We start from the raw sequence: 19,696 nt of genomic DNA, 5'->3' as shown, positions 1-19,696 counted from the left end.
AAAATTGAAGCAGTGTTTCAAATCTGCCCTTATTCTTTAGACTGGGACTTCTGTTTCTAGGAGAAAAAAAATTCCTTCTCCGTTGAATAGATTCAACCTGACGGATGAAATGTGAAACCCTTAAAATGGATTAACTGCTTGCCTTTCTGAGTTTTCTCAGGCTGAAATCTGGTGTCTGATGAGGGAAGCCTAGATAATGGATGAAGGATAATTATTCAGTTTAGCTAGGCAAAGGTCAGAAGCCCTGTGGCTGGAGGAGGTACCTAGTCCATTCCCTCTGGAGTTCCACAGACAAGCACGGTGTAGTCTGCCCTTGAAAGTGACCTCAACTTGTTCTGAGACACCACTCCTATTTAAAATACTGTAGGCACTATGGAACATATCTGTACTATGCTATGACAGGAAAATATCTGTCTTACACAGACACAGTAACAGAGCATGTCAAAATAATTATAAAAATATGGAAGCTTCTTAGACCATGGCTAAATGAAGTTTTAACTCATATTATCCTCCTAACACCATTTTATTGTTAACTGAACAGCCCTGTTGAACACACTGGCAATAAAGCACAGACTAACAATTCATAGAAAAATGAACTCATGAGCATAATTTTGTTTTCAAAAGGGAGAGAGAATTCATAAAAGCTAATTATTTACAATGGTGTAAGATTTTCAAACAATAGAGAAAAAATGTGTTTTGAACTGTTTTCAGTTGCGCATGCTTACAGAAATAATGGTATGCTTAAACATTACAAAAATAATTTGCTTTTCAAATTATTTTTATCATTAATGAATTTAAATGCCAAACTCTTGGTAGGAAAAGTTAGACTGTCATTAAATGGCTGATTTTGTTTGTACAAAACCTTAAGAAAAAAAGGAGTTGGCACTTATCATTTAAGTCCATAGGAAACCTGACTCAGGAATGAATGGGAAATTTTATACCTGAGATATTACTTAGATTCAAATTAAACTTTCTTAGGTTATGAGGTTAAAGAGATTGAGAAGAAACCCAGGAGCAAAGCTACTTGGCAAAGTTATTAGCTAATCCCGGAACCGAGTTTGGAGTCAGAAGAAAATCTCCTATTTCTACTCTGACACTGAATTTAACCTATTAACTTACAAAGGAAAGGTTAGGCTAGAAGTGAAAAAAGAGAGGCAGTTGTCTTCTCTTTAAACCTGAATTTCAAGTTGAATAAGTGGAGGAAGGAACAGAAGCAGACATTTGCTTTTTCTGCCACAAAGGTAACAAGCCAAGTGTAAAAATTATAAACAAATAAATCTAAAACTGTACCTCCTAAGACTACATACTTTGCTTTGTTAATTAGCAGACTCAAATAGCAATAGTGGGCCCCAGCAGAGAAAGAATAGTACAATGCAAGAAGAGAGCTACAAGCTTTAATTTTTGAGAGGCTATAAATTTAAGCTAGATATTTTGAGCATATGTGTGGATGCTGTGTAAAAACCTATATACAGAGATGAGCAGTGAGGAAATGCATCATGAAAAATATCCACAGAGAGCAGCAGCAGTCAGTGATCAGTTATCTTTGGTTTCCAGTGCTTTGTATACAAGGGATGAATTGTGCAGTCTTGGGGAACACAATTTTAAATGAACAACATTTATACTTGCTTTTTAAAAAAAAGAATTTTACTGTACCTATAAGGAAACTGCAAGTCCCAGAAAGGAGGAAGTCTTTACTTCTCATCATCTATAGTACTCAATATCAGACATTCAGTTCAGTTTACTTGCTCAGTCATGTCTGACTCTTTGTGACACTATGGGCTGCAGCCTGCCAGGCCGCCCTGTCCATCACCAACTTCTGGAGTTTATTCGAACTCATATCCAGTGAGTCAGTGATGCCATCCAACTATCTCATCCTCTGTTGTCCCCTTCTCCTGCCCTCAATCTTTCCCAGCATCAGGGTCTTTGCAAATGAGTCAGCTTTTTGCATCAGGTCGCCAAAGTATTAGAGTTTCAGCTTCAACATCAGTCCTTCCAATGAACACTCAGGACTGATCTCCTTCAGAATGGACTGGTTGGATCTCCTTGCAGTCTAAGGGATTCTGAAGAGTCTTCTCCAACACCACAGTTCGAAAGCATCAATTCTTCGGCATTCAGCTTTCTTTATAGTCCAACTCACACATCCAGACATGACTACTGGAAAAACCATAGCCTTGACTATACGAACCTTTGTTGGCCAAGTAATGTCTCTGCTTTTTAATATGCTGTTTAGGTTGGTCATAACTTTTTTTCTAAGAAGTAAGCATCTTTTGTAATATTATACATTATAGCTGGTTTATGTGATCTGATTCTCATAGTCAAAGTAGATTAACAACAAGAATAATCAAAAGCTCAAAAGGAGTTTTCAAACTACAGAGAATTCAATTATATATTTTAAATCCTATTTCTACTCAAGTGTGTTTCAGTACTTCTTTTACCAATAAACTTACACTGGCCTCACTGGCACCAAGCGACTTGCCTCAAAGCTTATATTATTTTATTATCTAACTGGTTCCAAATAGGAAAAAGAGTATGTCAAGGGTATTGTCACCCTGCTTGTTTAACTTATATGCAGAGTACATCATGAGAAATGCTGGGCTGGAGGAAGCACTAGCTGGAATCAAGATTGCCAGGAGAAATATCAATAACCTCAGATATGCAGATGACACCACCCTTATGGCAAAAAGTGAAGAAGACCTAAAGAGCCTCTTGATGAAAGTGAAAAAGGAGGGTGAAAAAGTTGGCTTAAAGCTCAACATTCAGAAAACTAAGATCATGGCATCTGGTCCCATCACCTCATGGGAAATAGATGGGGAAACAGTGGCTGACTATTTTTCTGAGTTCCAAAATCACTGCAGATGGTGACTGCAGCCATGAAATTAAAAGACGCTTACTCCTTGGAAGGAAAGTTATGACCAACCTAGATAGCAGAGGCAGTACTTGGCCAACAAAGGTCCATCTAGTCAAGGCTATGGTTTTTTTCAGTGGTCATGTATGGATGTGAGAGTTGGACTGTGAAGAAAGCTGAGTGCTGAAGAACTGATGCTTTTGAACTGTGGTGTTGGAGAAGACTCCTGAGAGTCCCTTGGACTGCAAGGAGATCCAACCAGTCCATCCTAAAGGAGACCAGTCCTAGGTGTTCACTGGAAGGACTAATGCTGAAGCTGAAACTCCAATATTTTGGCCACCTGAATCAAAGAGCTGACTCATTTGAAAAGACTCTGATGCTGGGAAAGATTGAAGGCAGGAGGAGAAGGGGATGACAGATGATGAGATGGTTGGATGGCATCACCGACTCGATGGACATGGGTTTGGGTGAACTCCGGGTGTTGGTGATGGACCAGGGAGGCATGGCGTGCTGCGGTTCATGGGGTCACAAAGAGTCGGACAGGACTGAGCGACTGAACTGAACTGAACCCTTATACAACTGTTATGTTTAAAGGACAATTTGCATTAATTTGCATTCACAATCTGATTGTCTAGCCAATGAAGAATAATTTAACCTCTTTAAAATATATCATGGTGCTTTAAATTTGAAATGTTATCACAAAGGTCAGCAGAAATTATCCTGCAGCCTCATTTACACTGTCTGAAGCGAACGTGGGATAAAAGCACTTACCTCCAAGGTGAATGACAGCACCACGTCGGACTTTGACAGCTGAATCTCATTCTCATCCCCTATGTCCAAAAAGGCAGAGTTCTGGGAACGTTTTAATTTTTGCAATTTAAATTCTGGACCACCTTTTGAAACTGGAAGACTCTCCAAATTGGCCATTAGCAAATTCACTGAAGACCGCAACTCTTCTATATACACGCTCTCCATTTCTTTTGCTATAAACTTGGGGAATCTTCTTTCCTTGAAAATATTATTAAAATAACAATGTCACACCAGTCAGGTCTCAATTTCATCATAAAACACTATATTATGTACATATACTTGACTGTCTCAGAAACTGTGACACTAAATATAATGCATTTACCTGATCCTTTAGTCTCCAGGCTTTAAAAGCCTTGTGCTGTGTGCACAGACGCTCAGTCATGTCTGACTCTTTGTGATCCCATGGACTGTAGCCTGCCAGGCTCCTCTGTACATGGGGATTCTCCAGACAAGAATACTGGAGTGGGTTGTCACGCCTTCCCCTTCAGAGGATCTTCCCATTCCAGGGAACGAACCCACAACTCTCACATTGCAGGTGGATTCTTTACTGTCTGAGCCACCAGGGATGGAATGGGATGACAGCTGTACAAAATGGGCAGGGGAATGATGGCCTAAAGCAGCCGTCATTCAGATGACTGCTTAATGCTCCAGAAAATCAATGCCTTTACTACCGCTTTCTTTGGCATCATTTAAACCGCAACCTAAGACATCCTCATCTCCAGGGTGAATGGAACATGTCCAGAGCATGTTCATCAACCTGTACCTCATCTGACTCTCTCGCCCCAGTTTGTCCATGAGGTGGCAAGGAACATCTGGCACCACCTCATGAGTCAGTCCCAGAGCCTCAAACCACCTGTTTTCCTTTCCTCCCAACCTAACCTTGACATGTTTCTTTTAAAATAATTTACATATAATCAATATTAAAACTTCAAATATATTATCATAGTTATTAAATATCTACATCCATTATTAATTTTCCCAAGGAAGCTTCTTAAGTGGCCTTTTAATATTCCTCTATAGTTTGAAGCAACTAGTAAATAAGTTGCTTACTTACTCCCACATAGTTTAAGTTTGCATCCTCAGAAAAAAACACACAGCTACTCAGTTATGTAATAACTTGGTTTCTTTTGGGGATGGGGTGGGGAATAGCATTTGGATAGTTTTTTAATACATGCAAAAGAGGAAAAAATAAAGTATAAAAGCATTTTTACATTTGGGAACTGATTTTAAAAGCTATCATAAAAAGCAGCCAAAGCTCAGATATTAGGCAAAAAGGTGAGAAAACATGTCCTTTCAACAGCATATGTGAGCAAAGACCATCCAAGGCTCATGCAGGGGAAATGTCCCTAGTTTAATTTACTGTCTGTAGCCTGCCGGGCTCCTCTGTCCATGGAATTCTCCAGGCCAGAATACTGGAGTGGGTAGCTGGTCCCTTCTCCAGGGGATCTTCCCACCCCAGGGATGGAAGCCAGGTCTCCCACATTGCAGGTGGATTCTTTATCACCTGAGCCACCAAGGAAGCCCCCAATGTACTGTTAATACTGATATAAGATCCCAGATGGCTGAAGCTACATGTTGTTACTTTGTAGAATTTTGCCTGGTGATGATTTAAGTAATATGTGTTTGGTGAGTAAGACAATCCAACAGTTATAGTTTTAAACCCTTGTTGGAAATTAATCACTTTTATTGGGTTTTACTTGGATCTTAACTTTGCCTAAAAACACCTACTTTTCAAATGCTCTTCAGACTAGGTTCTAATATCTAACTAGTTTGCTTATTAATTATACACCGAGTACAATCATTGTTTATTCATTTTATATTTGTATGACCATCAGAGTTTTGCCTTTTAGAAATATTTTAGGAAAGTAAAAGGCAGATACATCATGTGTTTTACAGTTTTGATGTACTGGTTATTTTCCCTAAATTTTCAAAGTGTTATTTCATGGAAAATGTAATATCAGCACATGAAAAAAAATCTACTCTTACATAGCTTTCATTAAAAATACTTCAAGGAAGAGACTGGCAGAAATCACCTCGACTGTATCAGCATTTTCAAACTTTACAGGAAATAGACTATACTAGATTTTCTTTTTGTCTCTGGGGGAATAAAAACAACAACTCTGTTTTAAAGCTTTGAGGTTTGTTGATAGTATTTCTTAAACTTTATTTAGCCTGCTTATGTTGCCTCTTTCTTGGAAACAAAACCAAATGTACATATTAAATTTGATCTTTTAAATTAGAACAGCATCAGAAATAGCACTATTCTGTAGCTTAACTGTGAGTTGTTCCTATAAACCATTTTAGTGTTCTAATTTGGTCTTCTGTACAGCTTAGCTCATTACCAGCCCTAACACATTATGTACATTAAAAAAATCTGCTCTATAAAATTTCCATTATTCAAATTTAGTCACTCTTTAAGGGCTCTTCACTTTCCAGTAGATGAAGCATGGATCAGTGGTAGGATGAAGATGGTGACAACTGTCAGACTGTGGAAATACCTGAAGAGAGGTACAAATGGATTCCCTGACAAACGTGGCATGAGCAAAAAAAGGGTCAAATATGATTCCAAGCTTTTACGCCTGATGTACTAGAAAGATAGTACTGCCAAGAACTGGCCTACCATGATCACTTGCCTGGAAATTGTCAACACCCTCCTTCACTCCCACATTCCCAACTCCATCTTCTCTGCTTTATTTTCTAAATAGCAAATGATCACCTTCCATAATTTTGTTACATAGCATGTTTGCTGCTTATTGCAAGTCTCTCCCAAATAAAATGTAAGCTCTCTGAGGACATGGCAGGGATACTTTTGTCTGATGTTATCCTAAGACAACTACATCTGCCTGGACGTATCCCAAATGCCTAAAATAGCACCTGATTATTTTAATAAGGTATTCAATATTTATCCACTGAATTTATGAACGAGAAATTCAGGCTCCAAAAGGTTAGATAAGTTGCTCATGTTATATATCCAGGAAACACAAACACAGATTTGGTCCACAGGTCTTTCTGGCCCAGTCCACCACATTTTTTCTATCACTACCTCCTAATTATGCCTTAAAAGGCATAATTTTAGCCAAAGTCAATGTATATATATATGGCTGATTCACGTTGTTGTGCAGCACAAACACAATATTGTAAAGCAATTATATTCCAATAAAAAATGATAAGAAAAAAGAAACAACAAAAAAATTTATATCCCTTGAAACAGATTTCTGCCCTGTGGATTTAATGTTACTGTATTGTATTGTGAAGTGTAATAGTTGCTGCTATTCTATTGCTAACTCTTTGTGACCCCGTGGACTGCAGCACACCAGGCTTTCCTGTCCTTCACTATCTCCTGGAGTTTGCTCAAACTCATGTCCATTGAGTCAGTGAAGCCATCCAATCATCTCATGTTCTGTCACCCCCTTTTCCTCCTGCCCTCAACTTTTCTGACATCAGGGTCTTTTCCAATGAGTTGGCTCTTTGTATAAGGTGGCCAAAGTATTGGAACTTCAGCTTCACCATCAGTCCTTCCAATGAATATTCAGGGCTGATTTCCTTTATGATTGACTGGCTTGATATCCTTGCTAGAGTTTGCCCAGGACTGTGCAGGAAGAACAGATTCAAACCTCCACTCAGATCTTTAAAACACTAGTTCTCATTGTTCCATGTGGATTTCCTATAATAATAGGTACCAAGTGTGATAGGTGTTCCTAATAGTTGATTGCCAACTCTAAACTATGAATAAACCATGTTTCTGGATTTATGAGACTGAAGAGGCATCAGGGCCTAGAAAAACAAACCCAAGCTCTGGAGTTGAAAGACCAATGTCTGAGGTCTTTTATTAAGTAATCTTGGCTAAACTCAATCTCCTTGTCTATAAAATAAATTCATTATATCACCTGCCCTTGTGGTTCAAAGGATTATGGTAAAGATCTAAGACAATAAGGTCAGTAAATTACAACTAGCCTTATATTTTAGGAAGGTGGCTTTAATTTGGTGAAACAAAGTAGAAAGCAATTAAATATCTATTTACCAAAAGACATTATATTTTGAGTTTTTTTTTCATTCCAATCCCATTGGCTTCAATTCCTTCCTTCTTCATGTTTTTTCTATTTTATCAACATTTCTGATGGAATCAGTAGGGTCCCCTCAAAGAGAAGCTGCTGGTGTGCATCACTGACCTTGCACATCTGACTCAGCTACGAGGTTGTACAAACACATTCTTCTCCACAGACATGAACTTGAGAATACACCCCAGGCTCTCCATCCTACTCTGGACCCCTCTGGAAATTCATATAAATTATCACATACCCAGCCAGACCCTTGGAGAAGAACTTGGGACAGTGTGAACAGCTCAGGTACAATCTAAATACAAGGAGACAACTCAGAAATGCAGATCACAGGTCCAGAGTCCTGCCCACAGTGCCAGGCACATCTCTCTGGATTCTCTCTTAGCCTCAGTTCTTCAAGAAAAGCAATGCCCTTCTAGATAGCTTCTAACACAGGTTAGGATTTGAGGGAAAGCATTTTTCTCCCAAGGTTTTCCCAATGGCTCAGTGATTAAGAATCTGCCCGAAATGCAGGAGATCCAAGTTCAACCTCTGGGTCTGCAAGAGCCCCTGGAGAAGGAAATGGCAATCCACTCCAGAATTCTTTTCTGGAGAATCCCATGGACAGAGGAACCTGGTGGGCAATAGTCCAAGGGGTTGAAAAAAGCGTTGAACATGACTTTGTGAATAAACAACAATTTTTCTTCCTAAAGCTTCCAAAACCCTCAAGCTACTTGATTTCTAGCCAATAAATTCCACATTTGCATCTCTGGAATCATGTAGTGACTCTCCAGGTAAGCAGAGGATAGTAACAAGGTGTGCTGTCCTTTCAACCTCTGCCCTCTGTATGAATTTAACTCTTTAGCCCCTAATTCATATCATCATCCCATGTCTTCATCTGGAGAATCCTCATGCATCTCTTGGCTTGGCTCTCACAAAATATTGCCATCTCTGTTATCCAACTTCTCTTTCCTCTGTTTTTCTATTTATCTCCAATTTCTCAATGATTTCTCTACTTTTTAATTGAATAGACATTTATATAATACAACATTAGCTGTCTTAAAATTTACATATTAATAAATATATTTTTCTTTGAAAAACACAAAACTTCAGCTGTCAAATGCAGTGTGGGACAGATCCTCTTAACTGCTGGTAAAGTTCACTGTCTTGATTTGGGGACTTCCCTGGTAGCTGAGACGGTAAAATGTCTGTCTACAATGCGGGAGACCTGGGTTCGATCCCTGGGTCAGGAAGATCCCCTGGAGAAGGAAATGGCAATCCACTCCAGTACTATTGCCTGGAAAATCCCATGGACAGAGGAACCTGGTAGGCTACAGTCCATGGGGTCGCAAAGAGTCGAACATGACTGAGCGACTTCACTTTGCTTTCACTATATAGGGTGCACACACATTTATCAAGCTGTAAACTAAAGATCTACGTACTTTGCTATATACGCATTGTGCCTTCATTTTTAAAATGGAAAAATCCCCAATAGACAGGACTCTTCAGAAAGACAGAGACAGAATCAGAGGGAAAAGGGGAGAAAGGAGAGTAAGAGTCTCCTTTATTATGTTTGAATAAAACATATTCAAAGTTTTCATTTAGTAGAAGAGAAAAGGAAAAACAAAATCTTATTCTCAGACCCAAAGCATTACAACCTCAAGTCTCTTTTAAGGGACTATAATTTTACTTTTACCACTGAAGTAAATTAATGCATCAATTTATTAGAGAATGATTTAGACAAAGAGTCCTCAGTATTAAAAACAAGGACAGCTTTTGTTTGAAATCTATTTTTGTGCACAGAAACACAGTGACTGTATAAATAAAAGTAAATAAAATATTGTATTTGATATATCCTGAGATTCTGTACTACACATCTCAAATTATAGTTTTCACTCATTCAAATATTAGTTGACACCACTGTGGGCCAAACACTGTGCCAGATACTTTGGGATGTATCACATGATTTTTCAGGGAGGACGGTCTTCTCTCTGATTATATTATGCTTAGTGCAATATTAAACTTCTAAGTCTGACAGTTTGAGAAATTTGGGCATTGTTTTAAGAATAATCTACAAAAATTATAATTGAATTTAAACATCTCATATAAAGATGGATATGTAAAACAAATAATATACTCCATTTAGATAATATGCATTCATGAATCTGAGCTTAAGAGGTATGCAGGGAAACAAGAAAATGATAAAATTACACTGGCTTCGTCTATACATAACTGTCAGCTTACAGAAATCTAAATACAGAAAGAAATGTGGTTCAGTATATCAAAGTTAACAATTTACCTTTGCCATTTTCTCAGCCAACTGCAAACGGCCATCAAGTTCCCTTCTGATCTGGGCTGCTTGTTCATCTGCATTATCCAACTTAAAAATAAAACAGAAAATCACATGTACATGATTACTTAATGGCAGTGACCTACAGATTAAAGCAACACTAAAATGACTCCAAAAAAACTTTATAAGTCTTCTCAGCTACCTATTGAGAACACAGAAAAATTGTTTAATTAGATTGACAGTATAATTAAATTTCTTGGACACTTTTCACTATGATTTGCTCACAAAAAAAAGGTAATAAATCTCTAAGGTTAATAGTTCAGCTTACCAAAAAAAATTATAATAATCCTTTGCCAAATATATCCCCAACAAATCTAAGCCAAGAAGTCCTTGTTTCCTTGAGGATGCATGAAGTTGTCATTAAGTTTATTCAGTTCAGTTCATTCTTCTGTCTCCATTAAGAAAAGATTCAGTTCATTCTTCCGCCTCCATTAATGTCAGTCCTAAACAGTTCCAAATAGATAAATCTCTTGTTCTTTCAAATTCCCAGAATGCATTTCTGGAGAGTAAGATACTAATGTTTCACTATTTTCCTTGCTCTTTCAAAAAATATTTCCTTTGTATAATAAGTTTCTGTTAGTGCTAAACTATTAAAGTACTATTTGATTGACTGCTATCACTTTCTACCATTTAAATCTTCATATGCTCCTCATTCTAGTACCAACAGGCTCATACTGCCAAGAAATCCTTTTACAGGCTGGCACCACATTAGAATTCCATTATCTCATTCTAAATTTGATTGAAAGCTTAGCATGTTAGCCTCATTTTTAAAGATATTTCCATTTACATGGAAAATAACTTCTCCACTGAAATAATCCTTAACTTTTTTCTATAACTTCCTTTAACTTTTCCTCATGATTCCTTCTATCTCTTTATTGGTTCCTTATAAAACCTCTTCCTGTGAGCAACGCACAGTGTGGGAGGCACTGGGTGGGTGACAGACATGGATCAGACTGATGCTTCTCTCCATTTTAATTCATTCCCTCCTCTCATTTCCATCATCAAGAAGCCTAGACCTCACAATACAACCATACTTTAGGAAAAGTCCATCTAAAAACTGGATTAGTACTGAGTACAACATTAGACATCCGGGATAATACAGACTAACTTGTCCATTTGCTGAAGAACTACATATAAACCATGCTACATTTAAAAAAAAAAAGGGGGGGGTGCCTTAAGAAAAATTCTGAACAAAACGAGTAGGTCAGTAGGATGGTCCTGTCAGAAGGCACTATATGAAAAGTCAAGAAGAAGGAAAGATGCTCTAGTAAGAGGGCACCAAATATCTGGATGAGATCAGACACTGGTGTGGGGAATGGATTGGGACAGGGGGAAAAGGGAAGGGTAATGAGAGGTGGGGCTGGAGAGACGGGGCTTCTTTAAACACCTGAGCCAAATAAATAAAGGAGTTTGGAATTGGTTCTTAACACATTGGAAATTCACCAAGAGATTTTAAGCAGAACTTCATAAGTATCTGTCTCCATCAAAAACAACAGGCAAGATGGACATAAAGATTTCTGTCTGTCCATTCATCTATCTAATTTGTTCATTTAACAGACAGATCTGGGGTTACCTTTCTGAAAAATGTTTCTAAGTTGATTTTAAAAAACTAAGTTCATTTAAAAATGAGATTAACAATAGGATTTTCCTAAACTAAATCCTTGATATAAAGGAGTTTCTATGTCATCTCAAAAATGAATATACTTTTTATTTAAATTAATATTCATAATTAAACAACTTTTTCTTCACTGTGTCTAAAGTCAAAAGGATTTACATTAAAAACTAATATAATTATTATGGAAAAGAAAATGTGATAACTGTCTATTCCAGGTAACCAAAATCATGGTCCTAAAAACAAAAATTTTAAGAAAAAAATTAAAAACAAAATTTTGTTTAACTACAATAGCTCAAATACAGTAAACATAATATGAGATATCTTCTCATCTTTGCTTAATGCTGATAAATATTTTTCTACAAAGAAACAAAATGGTTCCTCGCATGTAAAGAGTAAGAGTTCTGCCAAGAAATAGCATTTAACATCTTAAAATCTTAGAAATCCTACAAATTTCACCACAAAATATTATTTAACATCTTTATCTCTATCTTTATATTAACAGCTCTTACCTAATTTTAAATGGAGTTGTTTGAGTCACTTCTGGGGTTTATCAGTGCTTTCTGAGAGTTTTCCATTACTTTCAAAAAATAGTAATACCTTGGACTGTCCTTGTGGTCCAGTGGTTAAGAGTACACCCTGCAATGCAGGGGACACTGGTTCGATCCCTGGTTGGGAAACTAAGATCCCGCATGCCACAACTACTGAGAGAGCCCCTGCACCGCAGTGAAAGACCCTGTGTAACACAATGAAGATCACACGTGCTGCAACCAAGACCCGAGGCAGCCAAATAAATACAATCAAAAAATGTTAATGCCTTAACTGCATTTGTCTGAGAAAAACACAAAGAAAGGCAGATCACTGCTATACTAAACTGTCTTTTAGTAGCAGTCTCTCTGAGACAGAAACGATATTAACTTTGATGACTACAATGTTATTTTGTGAAACTAGAAAAATATATTTCTAAACATGTTAAAAAAAAAAAACAGGAAAAGCTAATACAATAAAGACAACACATGTTAGACAGAATTCAAGGAGGTATTACTAAATCAGCTGGTTGAATTTTTTAAATAAGAATTTTAGTTTCCCATTCCATGTTCCATATGGTTTGTCTTTGAGTATTATCTTTGTTTTTCATAACAGGAAAGTTTATCTAATTTTTATGAATGCTTTTTTAAAGGTTGATTTCTCAGTTGAGATAACTGTAGTTTCACATGCGGTAGTAAGAAATAATTGAGAGATATCCACTGTATTGCCCAGTTTTCCCCATGGTAGCATCTTATAAAACCAGACCATCATATACAACCAGAATACCGACTGACACTGTCATCCAGCGTATTCCAGTTTCCTTAGTTTCATGCACAGGTATCTGTGTGTATTGACTTCTATGCAATTTATGATGCGTCTAGGTTTGTACGGTCACCATCACCGTCGAGGCACTGATCAGCTTTAACACCATATTTTGCCCTTTTATAAACACATCCACCTCCCCCAACCCAATCCCAGACTGTTTAGCTTCAACAACGTACCTCATTTTCAGACTTTTCAAAACTAAATTTAATAAGGCAACAAATTTCCTTTTAATTTCCATTATTACATTGGAGATGTGCTCCCATGAGAAATTAACATTTATTAACACTGCCTTGGGGCCACAGACCTCTTAATCCACATGTTCATTTCTTTGGTCTTTTCCTCAAAGCCCATAGCCATAAATAGCCATTTATTCACTGATAACCCTCAAGTATGTATCTATAACTCCAACCTCTCACCAGGGTCCCAGTCTTTTATTTTCAACTGCCTACCAGACTTTATTTTCTTGGACTCCAAAACCACTGAAGATGGTGACTGCAGCCATAAAATTAAAAGACGCTTGCTCCTTGGGAAAAAAGCTAGACAGTGTATTAAAAAAAACTAGACAGTGTATTAAAAAGCAGAGACATCACTTTGCTGACAAAGGTCCATATAATAAAAGCTATGGTTTTTCCAGTAGTCATGTACAGATGTGAGAGTTGGACCATAAAGAAGGCTGAGTGCCGAAGAACTGATGCTTTTGAACTGTGGTGCTGGAGAAGACTCTTGAGAGTCCTTTGGACTGCAAGGAGATCACACCAGCCAACTCACTGGAAAAGACACTGATGCTGGGAAAGAGAGAGGGCAGGAGGAGAAGGGGGTGACAGAGATGAGATGGTTGGATGGCATCATTGACTCAGTATACATGAATTTGAGGAAACTCTGGGAGATAGTAAAGGACAGAGAGGCCTGGTATGCTGCAGTCCATGGGGTCATAAAGAGTTAGACGTGACTGAGCAACTGAACCACTGCCTACCATTTCAATTTGCATGAAGACAAGACACACTGCATGTAACATACCCCAAACAGAATCTAGCTTTCCAGCTACCCACCCCAATCACTCCTTTCATGAGTAATGCCATGTCATATAATTGGCATGCCTAATTACCATGTGTTCAAGCCCAAAGTCCATGTGTCGTATGTGATCTCTCCTTCACAACCCACAACCATCCAACTACAGTCATGTAGTGAAACCTAGAATCACTTCAAGTCCATTTCAGTTGGCCAATACAGTTGTATACATCATTATGATGAGAATATTATTTTTCTTTTCTGAAAACTTGGTTTTACACACTATCTCCTGTCCTCCTTCTCTTCAAACAAAAAAGCAGAAAAAAAGCCCAAACTGATACTTTAGTAGATGTGGAACATCACATTTTTAAATGCTGGTGAGGCAGCCATCTCTACCATCTGATTTGGACTCTCAGATCAAGACAATGAGGATAATTTGTGGAGTGTGGAGTTGGAGGCTGGAGCCAAAGACAACTCTTCACTACACAAAGATATCTCTTAATTTCATTTTCTTTTTCTTTAGATTTCTGATATCAATGCTTTATATGACAACTGACTACTTATACCTCCCAGATGTCTTTTCCTGGTACACTATATTCTTCAGGTCTTTACAGAGGGACATTTAACCCTGACCATAAAAGATTCCCATACATATCTTGACTCTGTGCAATACCTCCAGTGTCTATCATACAGAACATTTTCAGTTCAGTTCAGTCGCTGAGTCGTGTCCGACTCTTTGCGACCTCATGAATCGCAGCACGCCAGGCCTCCCTGTCCATCACCAGCTCCCAGAGTTCACTCAGACTCACGTCCATCGAGTCAGTGATGCCATCCAGGCATCTCATCCTCTATCGTCCCCTTCTCCTCCTGCTCCCAATCCCTCCCAGCGTCAGAGTCTTTTCCAATGAGTCAACTCTTCGCATGAGGTGGCAAAGTACTGGAGTTTCAGCTTTAGCATCATTCCTTCCAAAGAAATCCCAGGGCTGATCTCCTTCAGAATGGACTGGTTGGATCTCCTTGCAGTCCAAGGGACTCTCAAGAATCTTCTCCAACACCACAGTTCAAAAGCATCAATTCTTTAGCACTCAGCTTTCTTCACAGTCCAAGTCTCACATCCATACATGACCACAGGAAAAACCATAGCCTTGAGTAGACGAACCTTTGTTGGCAAAGTAATGTCTCTGCTTTTTAATTTTTAACAGTTGTTGTTGTTGCTAAGTCACTTCAGTCGTGTCCGACGCTATGTGACCCCATAGATGGCAGCCCACCAGGCTCCTAATTCCATGTAATGAATAGAAAGAAAATAGAAAGGTTCGTCACAACTTTCCTTCCAAGGAGTAAGCGTCTTTTAATTTCATGGCTGCAGTCACCATCTGTAGTGATTTTGGAGCCCAGAAAAATAAAGTCTGACACTGTTTCCACTGTTTCCCCATCTATTTCCCATGAAGTGATGGGACCAGATGCCATGATCTTCGTTTTCTGAATGTTGAGCTTTAAGCCAACTTTTTCACTCTCCACTTTCACTTTTCTCAAGAGGCTTTTGAGTTCCTCTTCACTTTCTGCCATAAGGGTGGTGTCATATGCATATTTGAGGTTAGTGATATTTCTCCTGGCAATCTGGATTCCAGTTTGTGCTTCTTCCAGTCCAGCGTTTCTCATGATGTACTCTGCATAGAAGTTAAATAAGCAGGGTGACAATATACAACCTTGACGTACTCCTTTTCCTATTTGGAACCAGTCTGTTGTTCCATGTCCAGTTCTAACTGTTGCTTCCTGACCTGCATACAAATTTCTCAAGAGGCAGATCAGGTGGTCTGGTATTCCCATCTCTTTCAGAATTTTCCACAGTTTATTGTGATCCACACAGTCAAAGGCTTTGGCATAGTCAATAAAGCAGAAATAGATATTTTTCTGGAACTCTCTTGCTTTTTCCAAGATCCAGCGGATGTTGGCAATTTGATCTCTGGTTCCTCTGCCTTTTCTAAAACCAGCTTGAACATCAGGAAGTTCATGGTTCACATATTGCTGAAACCTGGCTTGGAGAATTTTGAGCATTACTTTACTAACGTGTGAGATGAGTGCAATTGTGCGGTAGTTTGAGCATTCTCTGGCGTTGCCTTTCTTTGGGATTGGAATGACAACAGACCTTTTCCAGTCCTGTGGCCACTGCTGAGTTTTCCAAATTTGCTGGCATATTGACTCCAGCACTTCCACAGCATCATCTTTCAGGATTTGGAATAGCTCAACTGGAATTCCATCACCTCCACTAGCTTTGTTCATAGTGATGCTTTCTAAGGCCCACTTGACTTCACATTCCAGGATGTCTGGCTGTAGGTCAGTGATCACACCATCGTGATTATCTGGGTCGTGAAGATCTTTTTTGTAGAGTTCTTCTGTGTATTCTTGCCACGTCTTCTTAATATCTTCTGCTTCTGTTAGGTCCATACTATTTCTGTCCTTTATCAAGCCCATCTTTGCATGAAATGTTCCCTTGGTATCTCTAATTTTCTTGAAGAGATCTCTAGTCTTTCCCATTCTGTTGTTTTCCTCTATTTCTTTGCACTGGTCACTGAGGAAGACTTTCTTATCTCTCCTTGCTCTTCTTTGGAACTCTGCATTCATATGCTTATATCTTTCCTTTTCTCCTTTGCTTTTCATGTCTCTTCTTTTCACAGCTATTTGTAAGGCCTCCCCAGACAGCCATTTTGCTTTTTCGCATTTCTTTTCCATGGGGATGGTCTTGATCCCTGTTTCCTGTACAATGTCACGAACCTCATTCCATACTTCATCAGGCACTCTGTCAGATCTAGGCCCTTAAATCTAATTCTCACTTTCACTGTATAATCATAAGGGATTTGATTTAGGTCATACCTGAATGGTCTAGTGGTTTTCCCTACTTTCTTCAATTTAAATCTGAATTTGGCAATAAGGAGTTCATGATCTGAGCCACAGTTAGCTTCTGGTCTTGTTTTTGCTGACTGTATAGAGCTTCTCCATCTTTGGCTGCAAAGAATATAATCAATCTGATTTCAGTGTTGACCATCTGGTGATGTCCATGTATAGAGTTTTCTCTTGTGTTGTTGGAAGAGGGTGTTTGTTATGACCAGTGCATTTTCTTGGCAAAACTCTATTAGCCTTTGCCCTGCTTCATTCCATATTCCAAGGCCAAATTTGCCTGTTACTCCAGGTGTTTCTTGACTTCCTACTTTTGCATTCCAGTCCCCTATAATGAAAAGGACATCTTTTTTGGGTGTTAGTTCTATAAGGTCTTGTAGGTCTTCATAGAACCATTCAACTTGAGCTTCTTCAGCATTACTGGTTGTGGCACAGACTTGGATTACTGTGATACTGAGTGATTTGCCTTTTTACCACTTCAATATTCAAAATATTTCACTGTCTTGACAAATATTTAGTACTTTTATTTTCTTTCTATTCATTACATGGAATTAGGAGCCGGGTGGGCTGCCGTCTATGGGGTCACATAGAGTCGGACACGACTGAAGTGACTTAGCAACAACAACAACTGTTTCTACATTCAGAATTCTCTTGGCTAAGATGTTCCTAACCTGGACCATCAGGAGTCTGAACCATCCAAGTTGGGAACAAAATTTGGAGAGGTATGCATTTTTTTCCTTGAGGAACTGTCTGAATTTCAGAGCTTACCCAAAGGGGTGGTTAACTCAAAAGACATAAAGAACCATGGCTCTAGGAGAATCTTCTTCATAGAAGTCTCTATTGTTTTGTTCTAGAAGAGGCTGCATGACTTTTCAAACATAAGCAATAGAAAATGGTCACCTCATATGTACACATTATGAATCTTACTCTTTCAGAGATGTGTTAAATTCTTTGTGAAAGGACACTGGCTCTGGAAAATGACATAAGCTCTGAAAAATGCTGACTGAATGATCCAAGGATTACTTTACCAACTGCTGTTTCTTCTACACCTACTATACAGCAAGTACTACTGAAGGCTCTTCAGTAGCTACAGAAGTAGTGGCTTTCTACGAGTTCACACTTCATACAGAAAACAGTTTTAAAAAAGAGTATTTAAAACAGAATAGAAGTGCCCCAAGAAACTACTGACCAAGGACTGTGGGAATTCAGTGATGGAAGATATGTCTTTCTGGTTGATAATATTAAAAAGGATTGCTACAGTGGAAATGCAGGTGAGGAAGCAACAGTTAGAACTGGACATGGAACAACAGACTGGTTCCAAGTAGGAAAAGGAGTACGTTAAGGCTGTATATTGTCACCCTGCTTATTTAACTTATGTGCAGAGTACATCATGAGAAACGCTGGGCTGGAAGAAGCACAAGCTGGAATCAAGATTGCTGGTAGAAATATCACTAACCTCAGATATGCACATAACACCACCCTTATGGCAGAAAGTGAAGAAGAACTAAAGAGCCTCTTGATGAAGGTGAAAGTGGAGAGTGAAAAAGTTGGCTTAAAGCTCAACATTCAGAAAAGGAAGATCATGGCATCTGGCCCCATCACTTCATGGGAAATAGATGGGGAAACAGTGTCAGACTTCATTTTTTGGGGCTCCAAAATCACTGCAGATAGTGATTGCAGCCATGAAATTAAAAGACGCTTACTCCTTGGAAGGAAAGTTTTGACCAACCTAGATAGCATATTAAAAAGCAGAGACATTACTTTGCCAACAAAGGTTCGTCTACTCAAGGCTATGGTTTTTCCTGTGGTCATGTATGGATGTGAGAGTTGGACTGTGAAGAAAGCTGAGCGCCGAAGAATTGATGCTTTTGAATTGTGGTGTTGGAGAAGACTCTTGAGAGTCCCTTGAACTGCAAGGAGATCCAACCAGTCCATTCTGAAGGAGATCGGTCCTGGGTGTCCTTTGGAAGGAATGATGCTAAAGCTGAAACTCCAGTATTTTGGCCACCTCATGTGAAGAGTTGACTCATTGGAAAAGACTCTGATGCTGGAAGGGATTGGGGGCAGGAGGAGAAGGGGACAACAGAGGATGAAATGGCTGGATGGCATCACCAACTCAATGGATGTGAGTTTGAGTGAACTCCAGAAGTTGGTGATAGACAGGGAGTCCTGGCATGCTGCAATTCATGGGGTCACAAAGAGTCAGACACGATGAGCGACTGAACTAAACAATGGAAATATTAAAAATGAACTTTGAGGATAGAAAACATGGATTAGTCTTGACTTGCATCTCTCAAATCCTGGGCTCTCTGGGGCCCAGTCCTCTCAAGTTCCATTGAAGCTGTTTGAGAAGAGGTCCTACAACTCAACAAATCTCCCTTTGCAGAAGTCCTCAGGAAGACTCAAAGACTTCACTGGAAGTCAACTATTTTATAGGTAAGAAAAGTTTAAACAGCATAAGAATAATCTTACAAAGTTTCACCCAACAGCTTCATTTTATAGTAGTAATATGTGATATCATTCTAATGCTTTAAAAGCTGCAAACATCAAACACTTGAATTCATTAAATTTGCTCATATCTTCAAGGAAAAAAAGTCTTTTATAAAAAGTACTTTTCATAGCACTGTTTAGCATCATTGCCCTCTATGATTAATCTATTTTCGAGAACCAGGATAATCGTCTTCACACTAATATTGTCAATCACTAAAAAGAAGGATTAATAGCTGTGTTTTTCCATAATGATGTCTTTGTACGTGCTAACCCTAGTCAATCGTGCCCTTCTTTCT

General features: G+C 38.6%; 1 protein-coding gene across 31 annotated transcripts in view; it reads right to left on the bottom strand.

The window, feature by feature from the left end:
* CADPS2 (calcium dependent secretion activator 2) overlaps nucleotides 1–19,696 on the bottom strand; it is a 583,251-nt gene that overhangs the window by 337,557 nt on the left and 225,998 nt on the right. For all 31 annotated transcript variants that reach the window (XM_086395851.1, XM_086395848.1, XM_086395849.1 and 28 more), the window contains 2 exons: nucleotides 9,992–10,072; nucleotides 3,617–3,853 (listed from right to left, as the gene is read on the bottom strand). In XM_086395851.1, coding sequence (XP_086251977.1) covers nucleotides 3,617–3,853; nucleotides 9,992–10,072 — 318 coding nt within the window. The remainder of the gene's footprint in view (nucleotides 1–3,616; nucleotides 3,854–9,991; nucleotides 10,073–19,696) is intronic.

The sequence above is a fragment of the Bos grunniens genome, chromosome 4, assembly GCF_055505025.1.
Source record: "Bos grunniens cultivar Pamir isolate PY7600 chromosome 4, Bosgru_T2T1.0, whole genome shotgun sequence".
In the NCBI taxonomy this organism is placed as follows: Eukaryota; Metazoa; Chordata; class Mammalia; order Artiodactyla; family Bovidae; genus Bos; species Bos grunniens.
The sequence above is the reverse complement of the archived record's forward strand: the minus strand, read 5'-3'. Positions and strand labels throughout refer to the sequence as shown.